The sequence below is a fragment of the Leuciscus leuciscus genome (genome assembly GCF_965113295.1).
Source record: "Leuciscus leuciscus genome assembly, chromosome: 2".
NCBI lineage: Eukaryota > Metazoa > Chordata > Actinopteri > Cypriniformes > Leuciscidae > Leuciscus > Leuciscus leuciscus.
Window position 1 is genome coordinate 34,354,592 of NC_138726.1, and position 18,486 is coordinate 34,373,077.

The 18,486-nt window shown below is 36.7% G+C and overlaps 1 protein-coding gene and 1 long non-coding RNA gene across 5 annotated transcripts in view; one reads left to right on the plus strand and one right to left on the minus strand.

The window, feature by feature from the left end:
• Positions 1–18,486, plus strand: part of ptprja (protein tyrosine phosphatase receptor type Ja) — a 33,895-nt gene that overhangs the window by 8,494 nt on the left and 6,915 nt on the right. For 2 of the 4 annotated variants that reach the window (XR_014203788.1, XM_082162111.1), the window contains exons 2-21: positions 6,632–6,653; positions 7,057–7,254; positions 7,482–7,568; positions 8,354–8,602; positions 9,256–9,507; positions 9,635–9,910; positions 10,037–10,297; positions 10,830–11,081; positions 11,253–11,510; positions 12,099–12,365; positions 13,941–14,207; positions 14,308–14,571; positions 14,700–14,960; positions 15,066–15,332; positions 15,918–16,169; positions 16,693–16,965; positions 17,048–17,191; positions 17,373–17,595; positions 17,713–17,825; positions 18,308–18,389. Coding sequence is in view for 3 of the 4 variants with exons in the window: in XM_082162111.1 (XP_082018237.1) it covers positions 6,632–6,653; positions 7,057–7,254; positions 7,482–7,568; positions 8,354–8,602; positions 9,256–9,507; positions 9,635–9,910; positions 10,037–10,297; positions 10,830–11,081; positions 11,253–11,510; positions 12,099–12,365; positions 13,941–14,207; positions 14,308–14,571; positions 14,700–14,960; positions 15,066–15,332; positions 15,918–16,169; positions 16,693–16,965; positions 17,048–17,191; positions 17,373–17,595; positions 17,713–17,825; positions 18,308–18,389 (4,268 nt within the window). In the remaining variant the exon portion in view is untranslated. The remainder of the gene's footprint in view (positions 1–6,631; positions 6,654–7,056; positions 7,255–7,481; positions 7,569–8,353; positions 8,603–9,255; positions 9,508–9,634; positions 9,911–10,036; positions 10,298–10,829; positions 11,082–11,252; positions 11,511–12,098; positions 12,366–13,940; positions 14,208–14,307; positions 14,572–14,699; positions 14,961–15,065; positions 15,333–15,917; positions 16,170–16,692; positions 16,966–17,047; positions 17,192–17,372; positions 17,596–17,712; positions 17,826–18,307; positions 18,390–18,486) is intronic. The other 2 variants (XM_082162112.1, XM_082162113.1) reach the window with 2 other exon arrangements.
• LOC309493122 lies at positions 2,051–2,984 on the minus strand. Its single transcript, XR_014203803.1, has 5 exons — positions 2,802–2,984; positions 2,620–2,670; positions 2,357–2,421; positions 2,194–2,255; positions 2,051–2,110 (listed from the first exon to the last, which is right to left on the minus strand). It is a non-coding gene; the product is annotated as an uncharacterized lncRNA (long non-coding RNA).

The window sequence follows — 18,486 nt, forward strand, 5'->3', positions numbered from 1 at the left end:
CATATCTAATCTCTTGAACAAAATGCATTATAACAATGATCAGTTAAATGCTATGGCAGAGCTATATATATATTTTTTTTTTTTACATTTGTTGAACATTTCAGTTATACCTGTATTACTGAAAAGTACACTATGAATATTACATCTCTAAATAAATAAGCATCACAATGCAATTTTCTGAAAAAAAAGTTACAGAAAAACAATGTGCAGAAGTGAATAATGCATTATTTACAAACTTAGGCCTACAAATGGCTGAACCAAAGAAATCAATGGCTGAACCAAAGAGAGAGTTTGAATGTCACATCTTCAAGTGGATGGTCACTTCTTTGAGTATGACTCAAATGATTTAGTGACTGCAACTGAGGGCTTGTGGTTCAGACACTAGTATTTGAAGACTGCTTTATCACAGGATCTGTTTCAGTTTTTTCTGTTTCTTCATGTAACCACAGATGGACTCGATGATGGTGAGATCAGATCCTACACAAATACCATATATAATATATATATATATATATATATATATATATATATATATATATATATATATATAATATAATATAATATAATATACACACACACATATAAGGCAGGCAAATTATGATGAAAGATTTGTTTTCTTTTTAAGAACATAATAATCAAAACCCTTCACAGACTCAGAAGTACACTGTTAGACTTTTCAAGGGTTTTTTACAGTAACTTACTGGCAACACTGTTGCCAGTAAGTTACTGTAATTAGGATTTACAGTACATTACCGTATTTCATTACATTACCATAATACAGTGCATTACTGTAAAAACGAAGCTAATCAGTACACTACTGTAATTATTTTTTTCTTTGTACTAAATTAGATTTCATAATTTTGATATATAATTCATTTTATTTTTATCTTACATAAATACTACTAACATACAAACCAATTAGACAAAGTTATTACAAAATACAATTTTTTTATTTAAAAAATCTCATATATATCACAAAATAAACAGTCTGCCAATGCTGGAAATATGTGTGAAACGTTTACACATTAATGGGTGAGTTTAGGGACAACGTTTTTGTGTTAATTTTAACATTTAACATTTAAATTCATTGTGTTAATGATTTTAACAAAGTAAATATGTCAGAAAGGTTAGCACAAAGATGTGTAAATGTGTTAAATTAACACATTATGTGCTGTCCCTTCACTGCACACATTGTTAAAATCATACATAAAATCATAAACAAAACGTTAGCATTTGACTAAATGAATGTAGAGTCATTGGTTGTTTAGCTTATACAAGTATTATAATTAAATATCAACCATTACATTCATAAAACTGCAGAATATAAATACATTTCTAAGCAGTCAAAAAGGAAATATCCAACACAGGACAAAACACAGTTCTTTTCACAATACATGACACATAACCCCACCTTAAAAATAATTTCACTAATTTACAAAAATGTGTTGGATTCATGTACACTGGTGGCCAAAATAAGTATTTAAGTGTCTTAATGTTTTTGAAAGGAGTCTCTTTGATGCTCAAGAAACATTTCTCATTATAATCAATGTCTGACTGTCTACCCCTCAGTCTACTTCTACTTCTACGAGTAAAGATCATCATCAGAATAATCTTTAAAAAGTCAACACAATGTTTTTGTCCACCTTTGCGAATAAATGAACTTCTCCAAAGATTGGTTCCTGTTCAGAACTTGACTGACAACATCAGAATGTTCCCTGGTCTGCATGCGTGTCCACAAACACTAATGTACTCAGTCCTTCAGAGGAGATCCCGGTTCCAACACTATATATGAGAGAGAGAGAGAGAGAGAGAGAGAGAGAGAGAGAGAGAATATTAGTGTCAAAATATTTTTAACCTCCTTTTTTTACATTTTTATTATTATTTTTACAATAACTAAAGAATATATATTTGTAAACAGCTTTTTAGCATATGTAAATAGCATATTCAAACATTTCAACTGAACTAAATTAAATTATTCCAGATTAAATTTTAATACTTACAAATCCTAAATTCTGTCCAAAAATTCTGAGATCCATAGCTCTCTATGACTATGACTGTGACTGAAATCGATGTTTTAGCCCATTTCAGCTCGTCTGCAGTGAAGGAGTTCCTGTTTGAGACAAATACACAGTAAGACACATGCAAGAACTCACTGTGTGATGATCGTTCTCCTTCCTACAGTAGTTAACCCACCTGTGCACTGATATTAGGACCTTCCTGGTCAGGTGGGACTGCAATGGTAGAGAGTCTTCTGCCTAATAAAATATCAAAATAATGCAAAAAATATAAACTTAAGTTGTTTAGAATTCTAGATTTGGTATGGATGAATTAGTGAGAGTTTTACTGCAGTGCTAACCTGGATACATTTAATCTGGTGAGACTGAACAAAGACAATGGTCCATCTTCTGATTGGTTAATTTGCTGTGTAATAAATATAAAGTTAGACATGATACAAATATCACTTATTTGATATAAAGTTAGCCAATTTTATAGAGATTTTATAAGACATTGTATGCTACCTAGTCTGCACCAGTGGCTCCAAAGCACTTATCACATATTGCTAATCATTTCAGCAAACTTATTTCAAAATATATCACAAATGGCCTAACGTTAACTTACCTCCGGAATCTTGCTAGTCACTGGCGCGAATTGGCGCTTTGTTGCAGTTGCCTTTAGTTTAAACACATACAAAAATGGAAGTAAATATTAAATTCCATAAAAAAAAACTATAATAGCCTATGTTATAGTTTGCAAACTAATACTAAACCTAGAAAGGTGGCAGCTAGCCAAATAAAACGTACATACAATGTTATTTTCTCATCAGTAGGCCAACATTATCTACAACCAAAACAGAATTTCACATTAGTTAATTTATTGTTAATGTAAACTAACGTTAAGCGTTGCTCGTTGGCGTATTTTAACTCGACAACAAAGTCTGTCAAATGAAACGTTAGCGCAGTTTACCGTGGTAAAGTTCGTTACCGCCATGTAGGCTATAACAGGTTAAACTGGGCACATTCCTGTCAACACACACAGAATGTTTTTTACCTTGCTTGCTGGTCTCTCTCTCGGTGAAGTGAATTCCGTCTCTTCCCCGGGCCAGACTCGAACGGCGCGGTCCAACAAAAGACAGTCAGAACCCAGTGATATTACACTGGATGCTCCGGCACGACACGACACGACAAGACAAATGATGCGCCGTTATATTTCTGACGTACAGTACTCCGAGTCCAAGCGCTCGCGCTATTTCTGACAAGGGACAAACAGGTTCGCATTTTGCATTAATGGTCCGGTCCGGTCGCTTCAATGTGTCCAATATAGACAGCCTCAACATGAATTTTGCCTAGGGCCTCCTAATGTCTAGAACCGGCCCTGCCTCTGACTGTTATAGCGTTGTAGACACGCAGTGTAAGGCAAAAATTAGGAAATAAAAAGCACGATGGAATGGTGCCAGCCAGAGAGACCGTTACGTCAAATACAGTAGTATACAGCAAATTTTAAAAAAATACAGTAAGTCTCTGTATGTGGTGTTAGACAAATACAGTAGTATACAGCAAATTTTAAAAATACAGTAAGTCACTGTATGTGGTGTTAGACGTCACAGGAAATTCCCATGATGCAATGGGAATCACAGTTATTTACTGTAAAGAGAAATAGCAGTATAATACTGGGGGATTTAAAGTAAATAACTGTAGAAATTACAGAAAAGTCTAACAGTGTAGGGCTGGATGAAAAGAATCTATTCACCTAGCTGTCGCAATCTTTTTCTTACAGAATCGATATTAATTCAAATTAAATAGCTTTATTTTTGTCCTTGCTTGCTTATAGATGAGGTTGACAGAAGTTAGTCACTTGTTTCAACAGTAGATGAAATGTGTCATTATCTGTGAGTGTTAAAGGAACACGCCGACTTTTTGGGACTTTAGCTTATTCGCCGTATCCCCCAGAGTTAGATAAGTCCATACATACCATTTTCATCTCCGTGCGTGCCGTAACTCTGTCTGACGCACCCACCGCTAGCCTAGCTTAGCACAAAGACTGGAGGTAAATGGCTCCAGCTAGCATACTGAAATTATACTACTTCTCATATGCTGAGAGAGAGATAAGACAGTAGAGCTGCACGATTAATCTTTTAAATGACTGTGATCTCGATTCAAACACCTACGCGATCTTCTTCCATTTCGTCTGTCTATTAAACCTTTGACAAAATCATATTGCAACATTCAAATCTGCGTTGGCGCTGACCCAGAGAGAGTTGTCATGAAACAGCTTCACAGTCTTTTCAACCTCATAGTATCATTATTTCTGTAATACAATAGTTCAAATTATATCAATTAAATACAAATATGGAAGTACTGAGATAAAAGTTTAAAGTTCGAATATAAATACTGATGTCGTAGCGATAAAAAGAGTAAATCAGCTTTTGATAGAATCTTGGCTCTTAAAATAACGCATTTATCGATTACATTGTTTGTATACGATTACATTATCGCATACATCGATACACATTGACAAGTGACTTAAAATTGTTATTTGTTATTGAATAATTTATTAAAGAGAATGTAGTACTGTATGATGCTTCTGAAATAAAACTCAAGAAAGATGTGATGAATTGTTTTTGTAAATATGACTCATCTTATACATCATGTGCAGTCTGTATAAGTGTAACGTTATGTTTTAACTTTTCCCCATGGTTTAGTGTAAAAAAACAACAACGCAATATCGAATCGCAATACTTGTAGAATCGCAATTCTTAAAAAATAAATAAATAAATCGCAATACATATCATATCGGCACCCAAGTATCGTGATAGTATCGACTATCCACCTAGGAAAAAACTAAACTAAACAGTGAGCTATTTATTTATGCTAACAGCAACACTACGTTTTCTATTAAAAGTAGGGTATGGGATTTGCAAAACGGCCGGCAGATTTTGAAAATACACAACTCAAATGGTCCTACCTTCTTTCCTCCAACGCTGGCCCTGACTCCACCCATTCGAAGAACATGGAGGGGAATGGGGGGAGGTGGGATGGTACGACCGTTTGATTGACGAACTTACTGTCCAATGATTCTAGGTGGTCTTGGAAATGATTGGCTGGAGTTTTTCGAGTCCTGCCCGTTCCACAGATGATTAAATTGCTTAATTTTCATTTCAGTGCTTCTAACTCAGTGGCTGTAAGTGGGTTAGGAATAGGATTTCAAGTGATTTTGAAAAAATGGACAAAAAAGAGAATCACATACCCCACCTTTAAATAGTCATAAATCATAATAGTCATTATCATAAAAACCAATCACAACCGTTCAACGGCTCTGGAACCAATCAAGACTAGTCACGTGTGTTATGCGTATTGTTTGAATTTAAACAAGTACAAACTTTTATAAACATCTTTGGAAAATGTATCTATGATGCATTTCAAATAATATGATGTTGAAATCCTTGTGGGAATTTCAGTAGTACAAACATATCATGTAATGGACAACAGCCTTTTACGTAGCCTTTTACAAGTAGCCTACAAACAAGTAGAAGTGAACAACATTAATTTTAAGTATGCTTATTGCAATGCTTAATAATAGTTGACATGTTTATAATACATTATAAGTTGGTACATTGTAAATGTAAATTTTTTTTTCCAAAATATTACAATGATAAATGCATAAATATTTAAAATGTGTATGTGTATTTAACAGTAGAATTCAAGTAAAAAATGTAATCAACAAATGTAAAAATAAAACACTAGACATCACTGTAGTGCATACACTGATTCTTAATAAAGGTACTGAAGTTATTCAGTGAAGAGCAGTAAGTGATTTTTCTCTTTGTCTTTTGATTATGGAAATGCAGAAATTAAATTTAAAGCTCCAATCTCCTCCCGAAAAAAGTGAAATCTACCCATCTCCACCCCCTGATCCCTAAACCCACCCCTAAACCTACCAATCTCCACCCCTTAGATCTGGATCCAACTCCGCCTCCTGGATCTCGTGTACTGCAGTGAGGTGCTACTGCCTCAGTGACTACTTCTCAGAGAAGCTGTCAATTTCAGCTGTCAATCATGACGTCACACTCCCGTTTTTATAGCATCAAATAACTAACTAAAACCAAATTTATATAAAAAAAAGGAATTTTACATTTACAATTTTACAAAGTTAACATTTGAACTTTTATCAATGTGATAAAAACTACATAAAGTGACAGAAATAATGTTTTTTTTTATTATTATTTGAAGTAGTATTTTGAATTTGTTTGCCTCACGTCCCATAAGATTACATGGAGAGGGCGGGGTTTATGACCTATACTGGGACCAGACACCTGGGGGCGATCGAAACGGTTTGGCTTCACTTTTCAGGACGTGTGCGGCACACTTGGTTGGGACGGAGGCACCAGAACTGATAGAATGTGCGCTGTAGCACGATACAACAATATTTCTTCAAAAGCAGAGACATTTTAATCGTTCATGATCAAAAATCAAGTTATTGGACATCCCTAATAGATCTATATCTGAAATAGATATTGCACAATGCACTTATTCAGTAAAGTTGTGCTTTTGTAGGTTGAAACTTTAAGCCTGTTAAGCAAACAAAATAGAAAATTAATACAGCTGATAAGTGACAATGTTGTTTTCTTTCCCAGATCCCTCATGTTTACTCTGACTGTAAGTATAATCATCTCTAAAGTCCCTTTCTTTTTTTTTTCTTTTTTTTTTACTTTTTACTTTAACAGTAGTGGGGTGTGTGTGTGGGGGGGGATAACAATTTCTATCCATACTACCAAGTAAGGGGATGTCCTGCTTATACCAGTGCCTTGTAATTCTCTTCTTACCAGCTGCACTTGATATATTAACAAGATATACATCTTTTCTCAACTCTCTGTGTTTAATATTTCCAAGATATAATGTTGTGTAAAGTCCTTTTCTTATAAGGAGCTCTTTTGCTATCATTTTACAGACTAGATAAATGAGACCAATAGTTTTAAGCTTAAACCACTCAATCTGATTTGCAGCATCAAATAATGTGGGACATTTACCGACTGTACACTGGTTTTGTGTCTTCATTTAGGTTCACTGTGCCAATACAAGATAAACCCCACAACGTCAGAAATCACTATGTTTGTAGGATACGGCTCCCTTTGTAGTGTGCAGAACACCAACATTACAAACACTCCAAATAGCATCATAGTGACTGGACTGCAGCCTGGAAACACATATTTCTTTAAAATCAACTGCTCAGAAGTGTGCTGTGGAAACTTCTCCACCAGTAAGTCTTTACTACTTCTAAATAACAATTGATAAGGTGTAAATGTTTTTAGTGGTTTGAGTGGTTTTGAGCAATAAGGTCACGGTTGTTCAGAAAGGAGAATTATTAAGAAAACGATATCTCTGCCTTTTTCACTCTCGTTTACATTCACCATATCACTCTTTCATGCACTTTGTCTCATTCTTTCATTCACTCACACTCTCAATATTTCTCTACTTGCATAACAGATGCCTCCATCACGCAACTCAACTCCAGCACAATATATCTGAACGAGACGGGCCAGTTATCATTGACCAATCGAACTTTTACTCTGCGTAAGTCTCACCCAATCACAATCGCAAATGCATCAATAACATAAAATGAAAATACATTTTTAGACAACTGTATGATATAACGCTAATATTTGTATACAGCAGCAGCTTTGTTTAATACGAGTAAAACATGAATGATTAAAGGAAATTCTGTCATCATGTACTCATCTTCACATTGTTCCAAACTCAAATGACTTTCCTTTATATGACTCATAAGACCAGTCTTTCAAGTTCTAGAAAGGACATAAAAGCACCCCAGGTGAGAAAGAGTACTATTAAATGTATTAAAAATGTACTTGAGTATGTTTTTAATACAATACAAATTTACTATAATGCATGTTTAATACATTTAACAGTACGTCTTTTTCACCTGTGCCATATTACTCAGGGCTCTGTGTTCCAAGTCTTCTAATATGTATTATAGCTTTGTGTGAGGAGGACTCAATGGAAACTTTGATGCAGCTCTCACATCTTATTTGTGCATAAACATTTACAAATATTGTGCATGAAGATGGTTATGACATAACTGATGCCGAAATGTATTGGTTCTTGCATGTGACGTCCCTGAAATTAAATGCACAAATTAAATTTAAAAGCTTTTTTTCTTTTTGAAGCTCAAAAGCCTTTGGTCACAACCACTTTCATTGTATGGTAAAAAGCAGGGTGAATGGTCTGCCAAACATCTGTTTTATCATGAGAGTAAATTATGACAGAATTTTCATTTTTGGGTGTCCTTGTTGACTTTCTTGCACTCACACAGGTCCACATCCGCTCTCTTGCACTTACAGGCCCCGACCCTGTTAGTAACGTGTCTGTGTACTCCATCACTGTGAGCTCAGTGAACCTGAGTTGGATACTTCTAAATGGCATTAACCCGTATTTTAGAGTAGCTTGGCATTCAAACCTGCTTACTACTAACCAAACCTCCATGCAAATCTTACATCTTGCACCTGGCACCAAATACACCTTCAAAGTCACCTCGGTGGCCTCTGATAACAGCACTATGGGGTGGGCTGTTGAGATATCTCAAAACACAAGTAAGTGCTGTAAGCAGAAGAGAATAGGGGGTTTAAAGGTGTCTCTATTGTATTGTGGAGTAAATCGATCCAAGGTTTGTGTGTAGATGCCAATGGCTGTGAAATGTACTGCTACATTACCATTCACAAGTTTGGGGTCGGTAAACTTGTTGTAATGTTTTTGAAAGAAGTCTCTTATGTTCTTCCAGGCTGCATTCATTTGATCAAAAATAGAGTAAAATGGTAATATTGTGAAATATTATTAATATTTGAAATCCCTTTTTTTGTATTTGAATAAACTGTCACCAGTGTCACATGGTCCTTCAGAAAACATTCTAATATGCTGGTTTTGTGGTCAAGAGATAGTAGTAGTTTTATTATTATTATTTATGTTGAAAACAGTTGTGCTGTTTAATATTTTTGTGGAAACCATGATTTTTTTATTTTGATTTTTTTCAGGAATCCTTGATGAATATAAAGTAAAAAAAAAAAAAAAAAAATAGCATTTATTTGAAAAATAAATCTTTTGTAACATTATAAATGTCTTAACTGATACTTTTGATCAATTTAATGCATTGTTCCTGAATAAATATATAAATTTCTTCTTAAACTGACCCCAAACTTTTGAACGGTAGTGTATGTATGTTAATGAAGGTCTGTTTACCCGTGTTCAGGTCCAGCACAAGTAGAGAATATCACTGTGCTGAATTCCAGTAACAGCAGTTTGACCGTGGTTTGGGCAGCTCCTCTCGGTCATGTGGACTCGTATGAGGTGAGTGTGTCCGGTGCTGAGCTGAAGACCATCACTGTCTTCACCAACTCTTCAGTAATCGGTAACCTCACAGCAGGACGTGTTTACAACCTCACTGTCACCTCCGTCAGTGGAGTCCTGAAGAACAGCTCTAACATATTGCTGGCTGCCACTAGTGAGTCAGAAACGCTTCACACACTCTCCATCTAGTCACCAGAACATCAAACAAAACCTTAATGCATTTATTACATCTGCAGGTCCGTTTATAATGTGTGTGTGTGTGTGTGATATTTTCCCCTCAGAGCCTAACCCGCCAGAAGCTCTCAGCGTGAGCGGTCAGACTAATGTATCAATTTCTTTGCTGTGGTCGAAACCCTTATCAATGGATGGATTGACTGTGTCCTATGAAGTGTCGTATAGATCCATTTCTTCAGGGGTCAACCTGACTTCGATTCAAATCACCTCTTTAAACACAACGCTCACAAATTTATTACCGGGCAGTCAGTATGACATCACTGCTGCCACCATAGGGGTAAAAGATCTCAAGAGCTCTTGTGTAAATCTCATCGCATATACAGGTACTGTACAGCACACTGCATTTAACTTTAGCTGTTGATAGTGTAAACTAAAAATGAACACCACAATTAGGTTTACAGTATATTTAATATGTGTATGGTTGTATAAGTGTGTTTGTGTTTCCACAGTTCCTAATACAGTGCAAAACCTGGTGGTTTCCGCTGTCAGCACCAATTCAGTCAATCTGACGTGGCTTCCCCCTAATGGAAACTTCAGCTTGTTCTCCTATAGTATTAGCATCTCTTCACCCGATCAGACTCTCAATACCACCTCCAACAATTATCAGATTACTCAGTTGCAGCCTGGGACTCAGTATAATTGCAGCATCAGAACACTCATAATGGCTGCCAGCATATCTGGACCCTCACAGTTCATCCAGTGTAATACCAGTGAGTCTAAATACTACACATCGCTCTCTAAACTGTAGATATGTAATATACTCTTGTGTAATGATGTTGTCTGTCCTAATGAGGTTTTCAGACAACTAATGGGCATTTTGCATTATGCGTTAATGTTAACATTGGACACCTACCAAATGGACTAGCGCCATATTTTATCCTTTTTGACAGGAATGAAAATAAGACTGAGGGATAGAAATACAGTGTGTTCAAAGGATTGTACTGTTGTTTAACAACATGTCGGCTGTTTAGCTGACAAAATACCATTTCAAAAGACTTTCAGGAGACAAAAGCTCCCTGAAAACAGTTTAAAGGTTGTGAGTTGTGACAATTCCATGTGATCTAAGACCTTTATTTAGTGCACTGCATGTCATTGTAAAGGCTGTACGTCTACCCCTCAGAGCACTGTTTTCATTCATGTTAAATTCAGTATGGCTTCTAAGGTCTTTAGTCTTTGCTTACTCAAATTCACACACATGAATATGTCTAGTGCAGAAATATAATTGTGTGCATTTTCTTTCAGAGCCACTGTCAGTGACTAATTTAACTGCCTCTCCTTTCGGCACCACTGCGATGATCCTGTCCTGGTCTTATCAGAGTAACAGCCAATCTTTATATCTGTACAATGTGAGTGTAAATGGGGAACGATGGATACAGAGTAACAATGAGACCATAAATGTCTCTGACCTGATCCCCGGGAACAACTACACCTTTACTGTGCGAACTGTAGTAAACGGCATGATCTCTGAACCTGTAGCCATCTCTGCATTCACAGGTATTACAATTCACACATTTCTCAAACACGTCTCTTATACTACACACCACATGGCAGTAAAACTACTAGATGCATGTGTTTATTCCACACATTTTTACAGGACACTGTCTATACCGCTGTGATGTTGATTAGTAACCCTCTTTCTCCTCCTCTCTTATTATGTGTTATCAGTTCTTGGGAAAGCGTCCAATATTTCTGCAGTAGGAAGTACTCAGGGTATGAGAGTGGATTGGAGACCGCCTGCTGGTATTGTGAGTCTCTACAACGTCAAAATCCTGCTAAACGGAACTGTTTTAAAGACCGAGAACCGAACGAATGAGACTACCGTGGTGTTCTCAGACCTGCTGCCTGGAACTCCTTACTTGGTCATTGTGACAAGCATCAGTGGACCCATAAAGCAGGACAGCGATAGTGTGTTAAATGCCACCTGTAAGACCCTTCACACATTCTGAAATAAACACTGAATTACTCATGTTCAAGCACTTAAAGCACTACTTGCATTCAACTCATACTGCACACTATGGTATTGCTATTTGCATGCACTTTGTGTGAAAAGGAAGTAAGACATTTGCTTTCAGAAACAAAGAGCTGACTAGTCTGTTCTAACCAGGCATATTACACATACTACACATATTAATATGGCATATTGTAATATGCCATATTACCAGGCATATTACAATAGCACTTGAGTATGTCCTTTTCAAGAAAGGTTATTACAGTTTTCACACCACTGCAGTCTTTTCACAGGTTTCCTAAATCTTTTTTTCACAGTGCTGTATGTGTTTATTAATAGTTTGAAGTTTTAAAGTTCAAGGTTACATTTACAGCAGCTGGGGGGGGGGGGGGGGTATGGTAGTCTTCATTATATATTTTTGTTACAATTAATGCAACTATTTATAAAAGCATTAACAGATTTCATAACTTTTATAACAGACATGGATGATAATGTGATGTGATGACCTGTAGGTGGTGCTCTCGGCTTGTGTGTATATCACATCTGTTTTGTTGTCATTTCAGTGCCTACTTCTCCTGGCGAGTTAAGGACAGAGCGGAGCACAAACTCTCTGTACATCAGCTGGGCTCGACCGCTCAACATGAGCTTAGTGTCACACTACTACTTCTTGCAGTACAGCAACAGCACACTCATTACGAACTCGATGAACTGCAGCCAAAACTACAGCTCTCTGACAGGACTTAGTGCAGGTGTCCAGTACAGCATCACTGTGAGGACTGTTGGTGCACTGGGATATTTGAGTTCTCCTCAGAATCTCACTGCATATACAAGTAAGCATTTACATTTACATTTACATTTATTCATTTAGCTGACGCTTTTATCCAGAGCGACTTACAATTGCTATATATGTCAGAGGTCGCACGCCTCTGGAGCAACTAGGGGTTAAGTGTCTTGCTCAGGGACACATTGGTGTCTCACAGTGGATTCGAACCCGGGTCTCTCACACCAAAGGCATGTGTCTTATCCATTGCGTTTAACATCTAGTTCACCCAAAAATTACAATTCAATCATTATTTGTTTATTTTTTGAAAATTAAACTGTCAAATATAGACGTGTTTTTTAGTGTGGCTGGTGTATTTTTTCAATGGGAGGGGAGGGGCCACGTTTTTAAAACGGCATGAGCGTAACGAGGCGCTGAATGTCTTGCTTTTTTCACGCTGAAGCGCTGAGCATTCTGAGTTTTTTTACCGGTTGCCGAGAGTTGAAGAATGTTCAACTTTGGGTAAAATGCAGCTCTCATCACTGTCACTTTTTACCCAGACGTCCAACACAGTGGAGGAGGCGCGGGACAAATACCACACCGACCATCACATTCTGCTTGTTCAACGTCAACAAAATGACAACAACAAGCAGAATAACGGAACAAAATAATTTAAAACAAGAGCTAGAGCAAATACTTTACATTGTATCGACATTTTTATATAGAAACAACACAGAAACGAACTATCTGTGAAATGAGATAACACTTCCGCGGATACGTATCACAGCAAAGCGTCTCAACTGAAAAAAAACCCTCTCTGCTGCCAAAACGCACTCAACCGCCCACAGCTAACGTTTAGGCGTTTTCAGCAGAGTGCCTAGCATTTTCAGCTGGCTAAAAACGCTTTGGTGAACACACAGCATTATATTATATTATATTATATTATATTATATTATATTATATTATATTATATTATATTATATTATATTATATTAGTTTGCTGTCAATTTAAGACCTGACGCATAGATCCGTTATAGTGTTACTTGTGTTTTCTTTCTTAACAGTTTGTTCACTTAAACCATAACTGACTGTGTTTACGTAAATACTCACCAAGAATGGCATTTTGACGTTATTTTGTGTGTATTTGACTGATTAAGCGTAATAAGCTGCAAAAAAGCCCTCAATTTAGTACTGAGAGGTAGCTTTATGTGCACGCAATTTGAGTGTGAGCACAGCATCTTCGGGAATGAGAAAAATTATGCGCAATCCCACGCCGAAAATTCAAGCCCTGTAACACCAACAATATTCATCAGTAGCAAATGAAATGAGTGCATGAGGGGAAGCGGGTTTGTGTGTCAACTCGCTGTCGGAAGGATGAGCAGGCGAGAAAGCGCAGCTGGTATCATTCTATTCTGCGGAAAATGAGTATTGGAAGCGTTTCATTCATTACACGCCACTGCTGAAATTCACCTGCATTTGGTGGGTTGGTATGTGTCAATGCCAAGCCCTGTATATGTATATGTGGTCATTGTATACTTCATTGATGGTTAGAATAGGACCCTTGACCCTGAACAGCCCATTTTTGAGCTGTACATTGCTGAAAGATAAGTGTGTGTGTGTGTTTTTTTTTCTCAATGATTTTCAGATCCCACTTCTGTAAGTCATTTGAGGGTGAATGGATACAGTGAAACCAGTATAACTCTGAGCTGGCAGCAGTATGATGTTCAGCAATCCGGTTACTCCTACCTGCTCACCTTCACACACCCCAATGGCACATTTGTCCAGAAGACTGTGAGTAACACCACAGTGCAGCTGCTGTCACTGCAGTCGGCTAGTCAATACAACATCAGCATTATCACTCAGACGGCAGGCGGCACCAAGTCTGATCCCCAGTTTATAACAGCCTGCAGTAGTAAGTAACTACACTGCATGACAACACAGTACTGAGTACATTCTTGCCACATATCATGCTATCACATCTGTGCGACAGTCAGTTGTTATTTGCTTTCCAGAGCCGTTTCCGGTTTCCAATGTGGGATTCAATGTTCTGAATGTTTCTGCCATGAGCTTGAACTGGTCCCGTCCTATGGAGTACCACGTTGGGTTTTCCTACCAAGTATTAGTGTCCAACTGCACAGAAAACAGTAGGAACTTGTCTACTTCCTCTGAAAATATCACAGTACAAGACTTGCAGCCTGGCACCATGTGTCAGTTCAGTCTATATAGTTTGGCCTGCGGCATTCTGGGAGAACCAAAGAACATCTCTGCCCTCACAAGTATGTACTCCCACACACACTCCAACAAGGAGAATCAAACACAAACTCCCTTTGATCCAGACAATCTGGGTAATTATTGCTCTTGAAGGGACACTTTACTTCCTCATTCTCTCTCTTTCTCTCCACAGAGCCCTCTACAGTGATTCCCAAACTATATAATGAAGGCTCTAATCACTCAATCTTGGTGATGTGGGATCATCCTGTCGGTGGCCTGGACCAGTACATTCTGAACATCAGCAGTAATGAATGGAGCAACTCTACAGTTCTCAATAGCACTGAACACAATCACACCTTCACTCAACTAAAAGCAGCAACTGTATTCAAAGTCACACTCACGACTGTCAATGCAGTCTTCCAGGAAACATCGTATCCAGTAGAAATGGCAACTTGTGAGTATTCAACCCCAAACCATAGTCAGGAATTCATGTGGAAGACCTTTATAAATAAGCATATTGGACTGCAGTGTTTGTAGATTATGATTGTGTATGTTGCAGATCCAAACAGACCGGGAGAGATTAAGGATTTGTTAAAGAGCAATCATTCTTTGTTGTTTCAATGGGCTGAAGCTCAGGACATGACAGCTGGCAGCTTCACCTACACCCTGACCTACTGGTCCAGCTATTACAACGGCCATTATCTCACTCCTAATTACACTTTCCTTTTGGATGGCTTGCAATCTGGAACATCCTATATTATTTCTGTGGCTACTGTAGGGCCAATGAATTTCAGCAGTGAATCTGTCATCTACAATGTAACCACCAGTAAGTTCAGCACTTAGTGGGATGGAAAATTATAAAAAATGTCATGTTACATTTAAATAACATTCCAAGATATACACAACATTTTGGAATCAATAAGATTTGTTTTTAAATAAATTAATTCAACAACATTCACATTCACATTAGGACACATTAAATGAACAAAAGTGACATTAAAGACAAAGATTTTAAGACTTAAAGATTTCTACTTCAAATAAATGCTCTTCTTTTGAAAAGCAGCACAACTGTTTTCAACATTTGTGAAAATAATAAATGTTTATTGAGCAACAAATCAGAATATTAGAATGATTTCTAAAGGATCATGTGTCACTGAAGACTGGCTGTCACAGCAATAAATTACTTATTAAAATATATTTTTAAAAAACAGAAAAAAGTCACCTTCTATTTTTCACATAAGAAAGACAGTCAAGCAGGCTTGAAACAATGTGAGGGTGAGTAAATATTGACAGTAAAAATTTCGGGTGAACTGTGCCTTTTAGACAGAGTTCCCATTTACATAAAACTAACATGAAAATGTGCTTTGAGATCTCCTCTAAAGTCCTCATCCTACTCTGCATCTGTTTTCAGAGCCTAATCCTGTTCAAAACCTACAAGTTAATTCCACAAAAACAAATGCCATCTCTGTAGTTTGGGTAAGAGTGGAAGGGGTCCCGAATTATGTTGTGAGAGTGTATAGTAACAAGGAAAAGAACTATACAACCAGTTCAGACAACATGACTATAGACAGACTGATGCCTTCAACACTCTATAACATCAGTGTCCAGAGCAGAACTTCCGACAACACAGAAGGAGAAGCTGTGTGGCTGCAAGCATGCACAGGTTAGTACAAACACTATAAACTGTTATATTCTGTGTATATATATATGTATATATATATATGTGTATATATATATATATATATATATATCTATATATATATATATATCTGTATATATATATATATATATATATATATATATATATATATATATGCTTGAGAGGCATTGATTCCTGAGAACAGTGTGTGTATATATATATATATATATATATATATATATATATATATATATATATACACACACTGTTCTCAGGAATCAATGCCTCTCAAGCATATATATATATATACAGTATATATATATATATATATACACACTGTTCTCAGGAACTTGGACTATGAAATTCAGCATCGAGTTATCTTGTGCTGTATGTGTAGTTTTCTAGCTTGCACAAACATGTCCTCTTTCTTGATTACTTATTTTAAGTATTTTTTAAACTCTTTAGTCTGGTGAAGTTCATTAGACGTTGTTCTGAATGTCAGAAAAGGTAAAGTAGCATTGTCTTTGTTGTGTTTTTCTGTGTACAGATGCAGCACCAGTGGGCAATGTGACCTGTACGGGTCCTAATTTAACCTTACCAATGCTCACCCTCTCATGGAGCCGTCCTCCCGGTGGAAACCTGGGCTTTGAAATCAAGCTGGTTTCCGATTCTGAAGAGTTAGAGAACAAGCTAACCACCAATCGAAACTACAACTTCACTGGTCTCAAGTACAACAAACGGTACAGTGCCAAGCTCTGGACACTCGGCTGTGGGAAGAATAGCACAGTGAAGGAGATCTCCTGTATGACCGGCTTCACAAGTAAGGAGAGTTATATCTGTTTCGTATTTTGTTTTTATATATGAGTGCAAATCACATATTTCATATTTTTCTGTGTTTGTAGGACCTGTTGTACCTAAAGTGACAGCAGTGAGTGTATCTGAGCTACAATATAACAAGTTTACTTTGATTCTTCATGAAGACATCTTTAATGACACGAATGGTTCTGTGTTCTATTATGGTGTGCTTGTCTCCTCCTGCACAGATGGTATGTCTAATAAACTTGAGAATTTTTTGTGTCTTAATACTAAAAAGAATAGTAATAGTAAGTGTAGAGATGTATAATATAATATATAATAATAATAATATAAAAGTATATTAAAAAAAGAAGAGTTGGATTGTAATCATTGTGTCTTTGGTGCACTAAATATGAGTTTTGCCTCCTGCAGACTGCTTGGTCAAGACTGAGTTGGATCGATGCCTGTTGAACACGTATGAGGACTGGAAAGCAAAGCGGTGCAATACATTCCTGGCTGTTGTCAAAACAACAGCAGGTCTAGAAGGTCTAAACAACAGGTCTAGAAGTGTGCAGGACCCAAAAATCATCATTGGAGATGAAACTATGTGGAATAGTTACAAAAATGGAGAACTAAATGCCAAAGGCAGTTACAGGTAAATCAATACACTTCCCATACTTTGCATTAATTTCAGTGCTGCATAAATTAAAACCCATTATAACGTTGTTTATGTCTTCTGCATAATGTTGTCATGTGTTTGGCTTTCTTGCAGTGTCGCTGTTATCACTTTCACACATCTGGAGTTAATTAACGGTTTAGTGGATGTGTCTAATTCATACTACTCCATATCTGACTTAATTCCCATCATTCTGCCAGAGAACCCAGGTAACTACTGGGAGACTTTCTGTCAATATATAAAGCACTTACTTCATTGCACCTGCATTCTCACAGTAACACATTCCTCCTAATGTCACATGAAAATTGCATTAAGGACAAACAATTTAGATGAGATTACAGCGGGGGTTGCCAGACTTTTGTGGTCACATATTTTTCGATTTTAAAAATCTTGCATTGTTACGAATAACAGCACTTTTTTTTTTTTCAATTTAGTTTATTTGATTTGATTTACTTTGTAACAAGAACTGTGCCAATGAATGTGCTCCCGAATGATTTGTTACTTACCCTGTCTAATGAGTGGACTTGGCCTATGTGTAACAAATATGTGATATTTTGGATAGTCATAAAATCTTTCCATCTGCAACTCTAGAGTCACAGTGTATATATAAATTATATAAAATTTGATCAATTCCATACAGTTTTATTTTTGTTGACTTGACTGAATTGTTTTGTCACTCTCCATCTTTCAGTGGTAATTGGAGGAGCAGCTGCAGGAGCCGGTGTAGCTTTTGTTCTTGTTGTAATCATCATTGGGGTTGTGGTTTGTAGACGGTAAGACATTTTACAGATCTCATACATGATTCTTGATGTTTGGAGTGTTTTAATGGTTTGATTTAGAGTTTGTGTTTGATATGATAGTTTTGAAGGA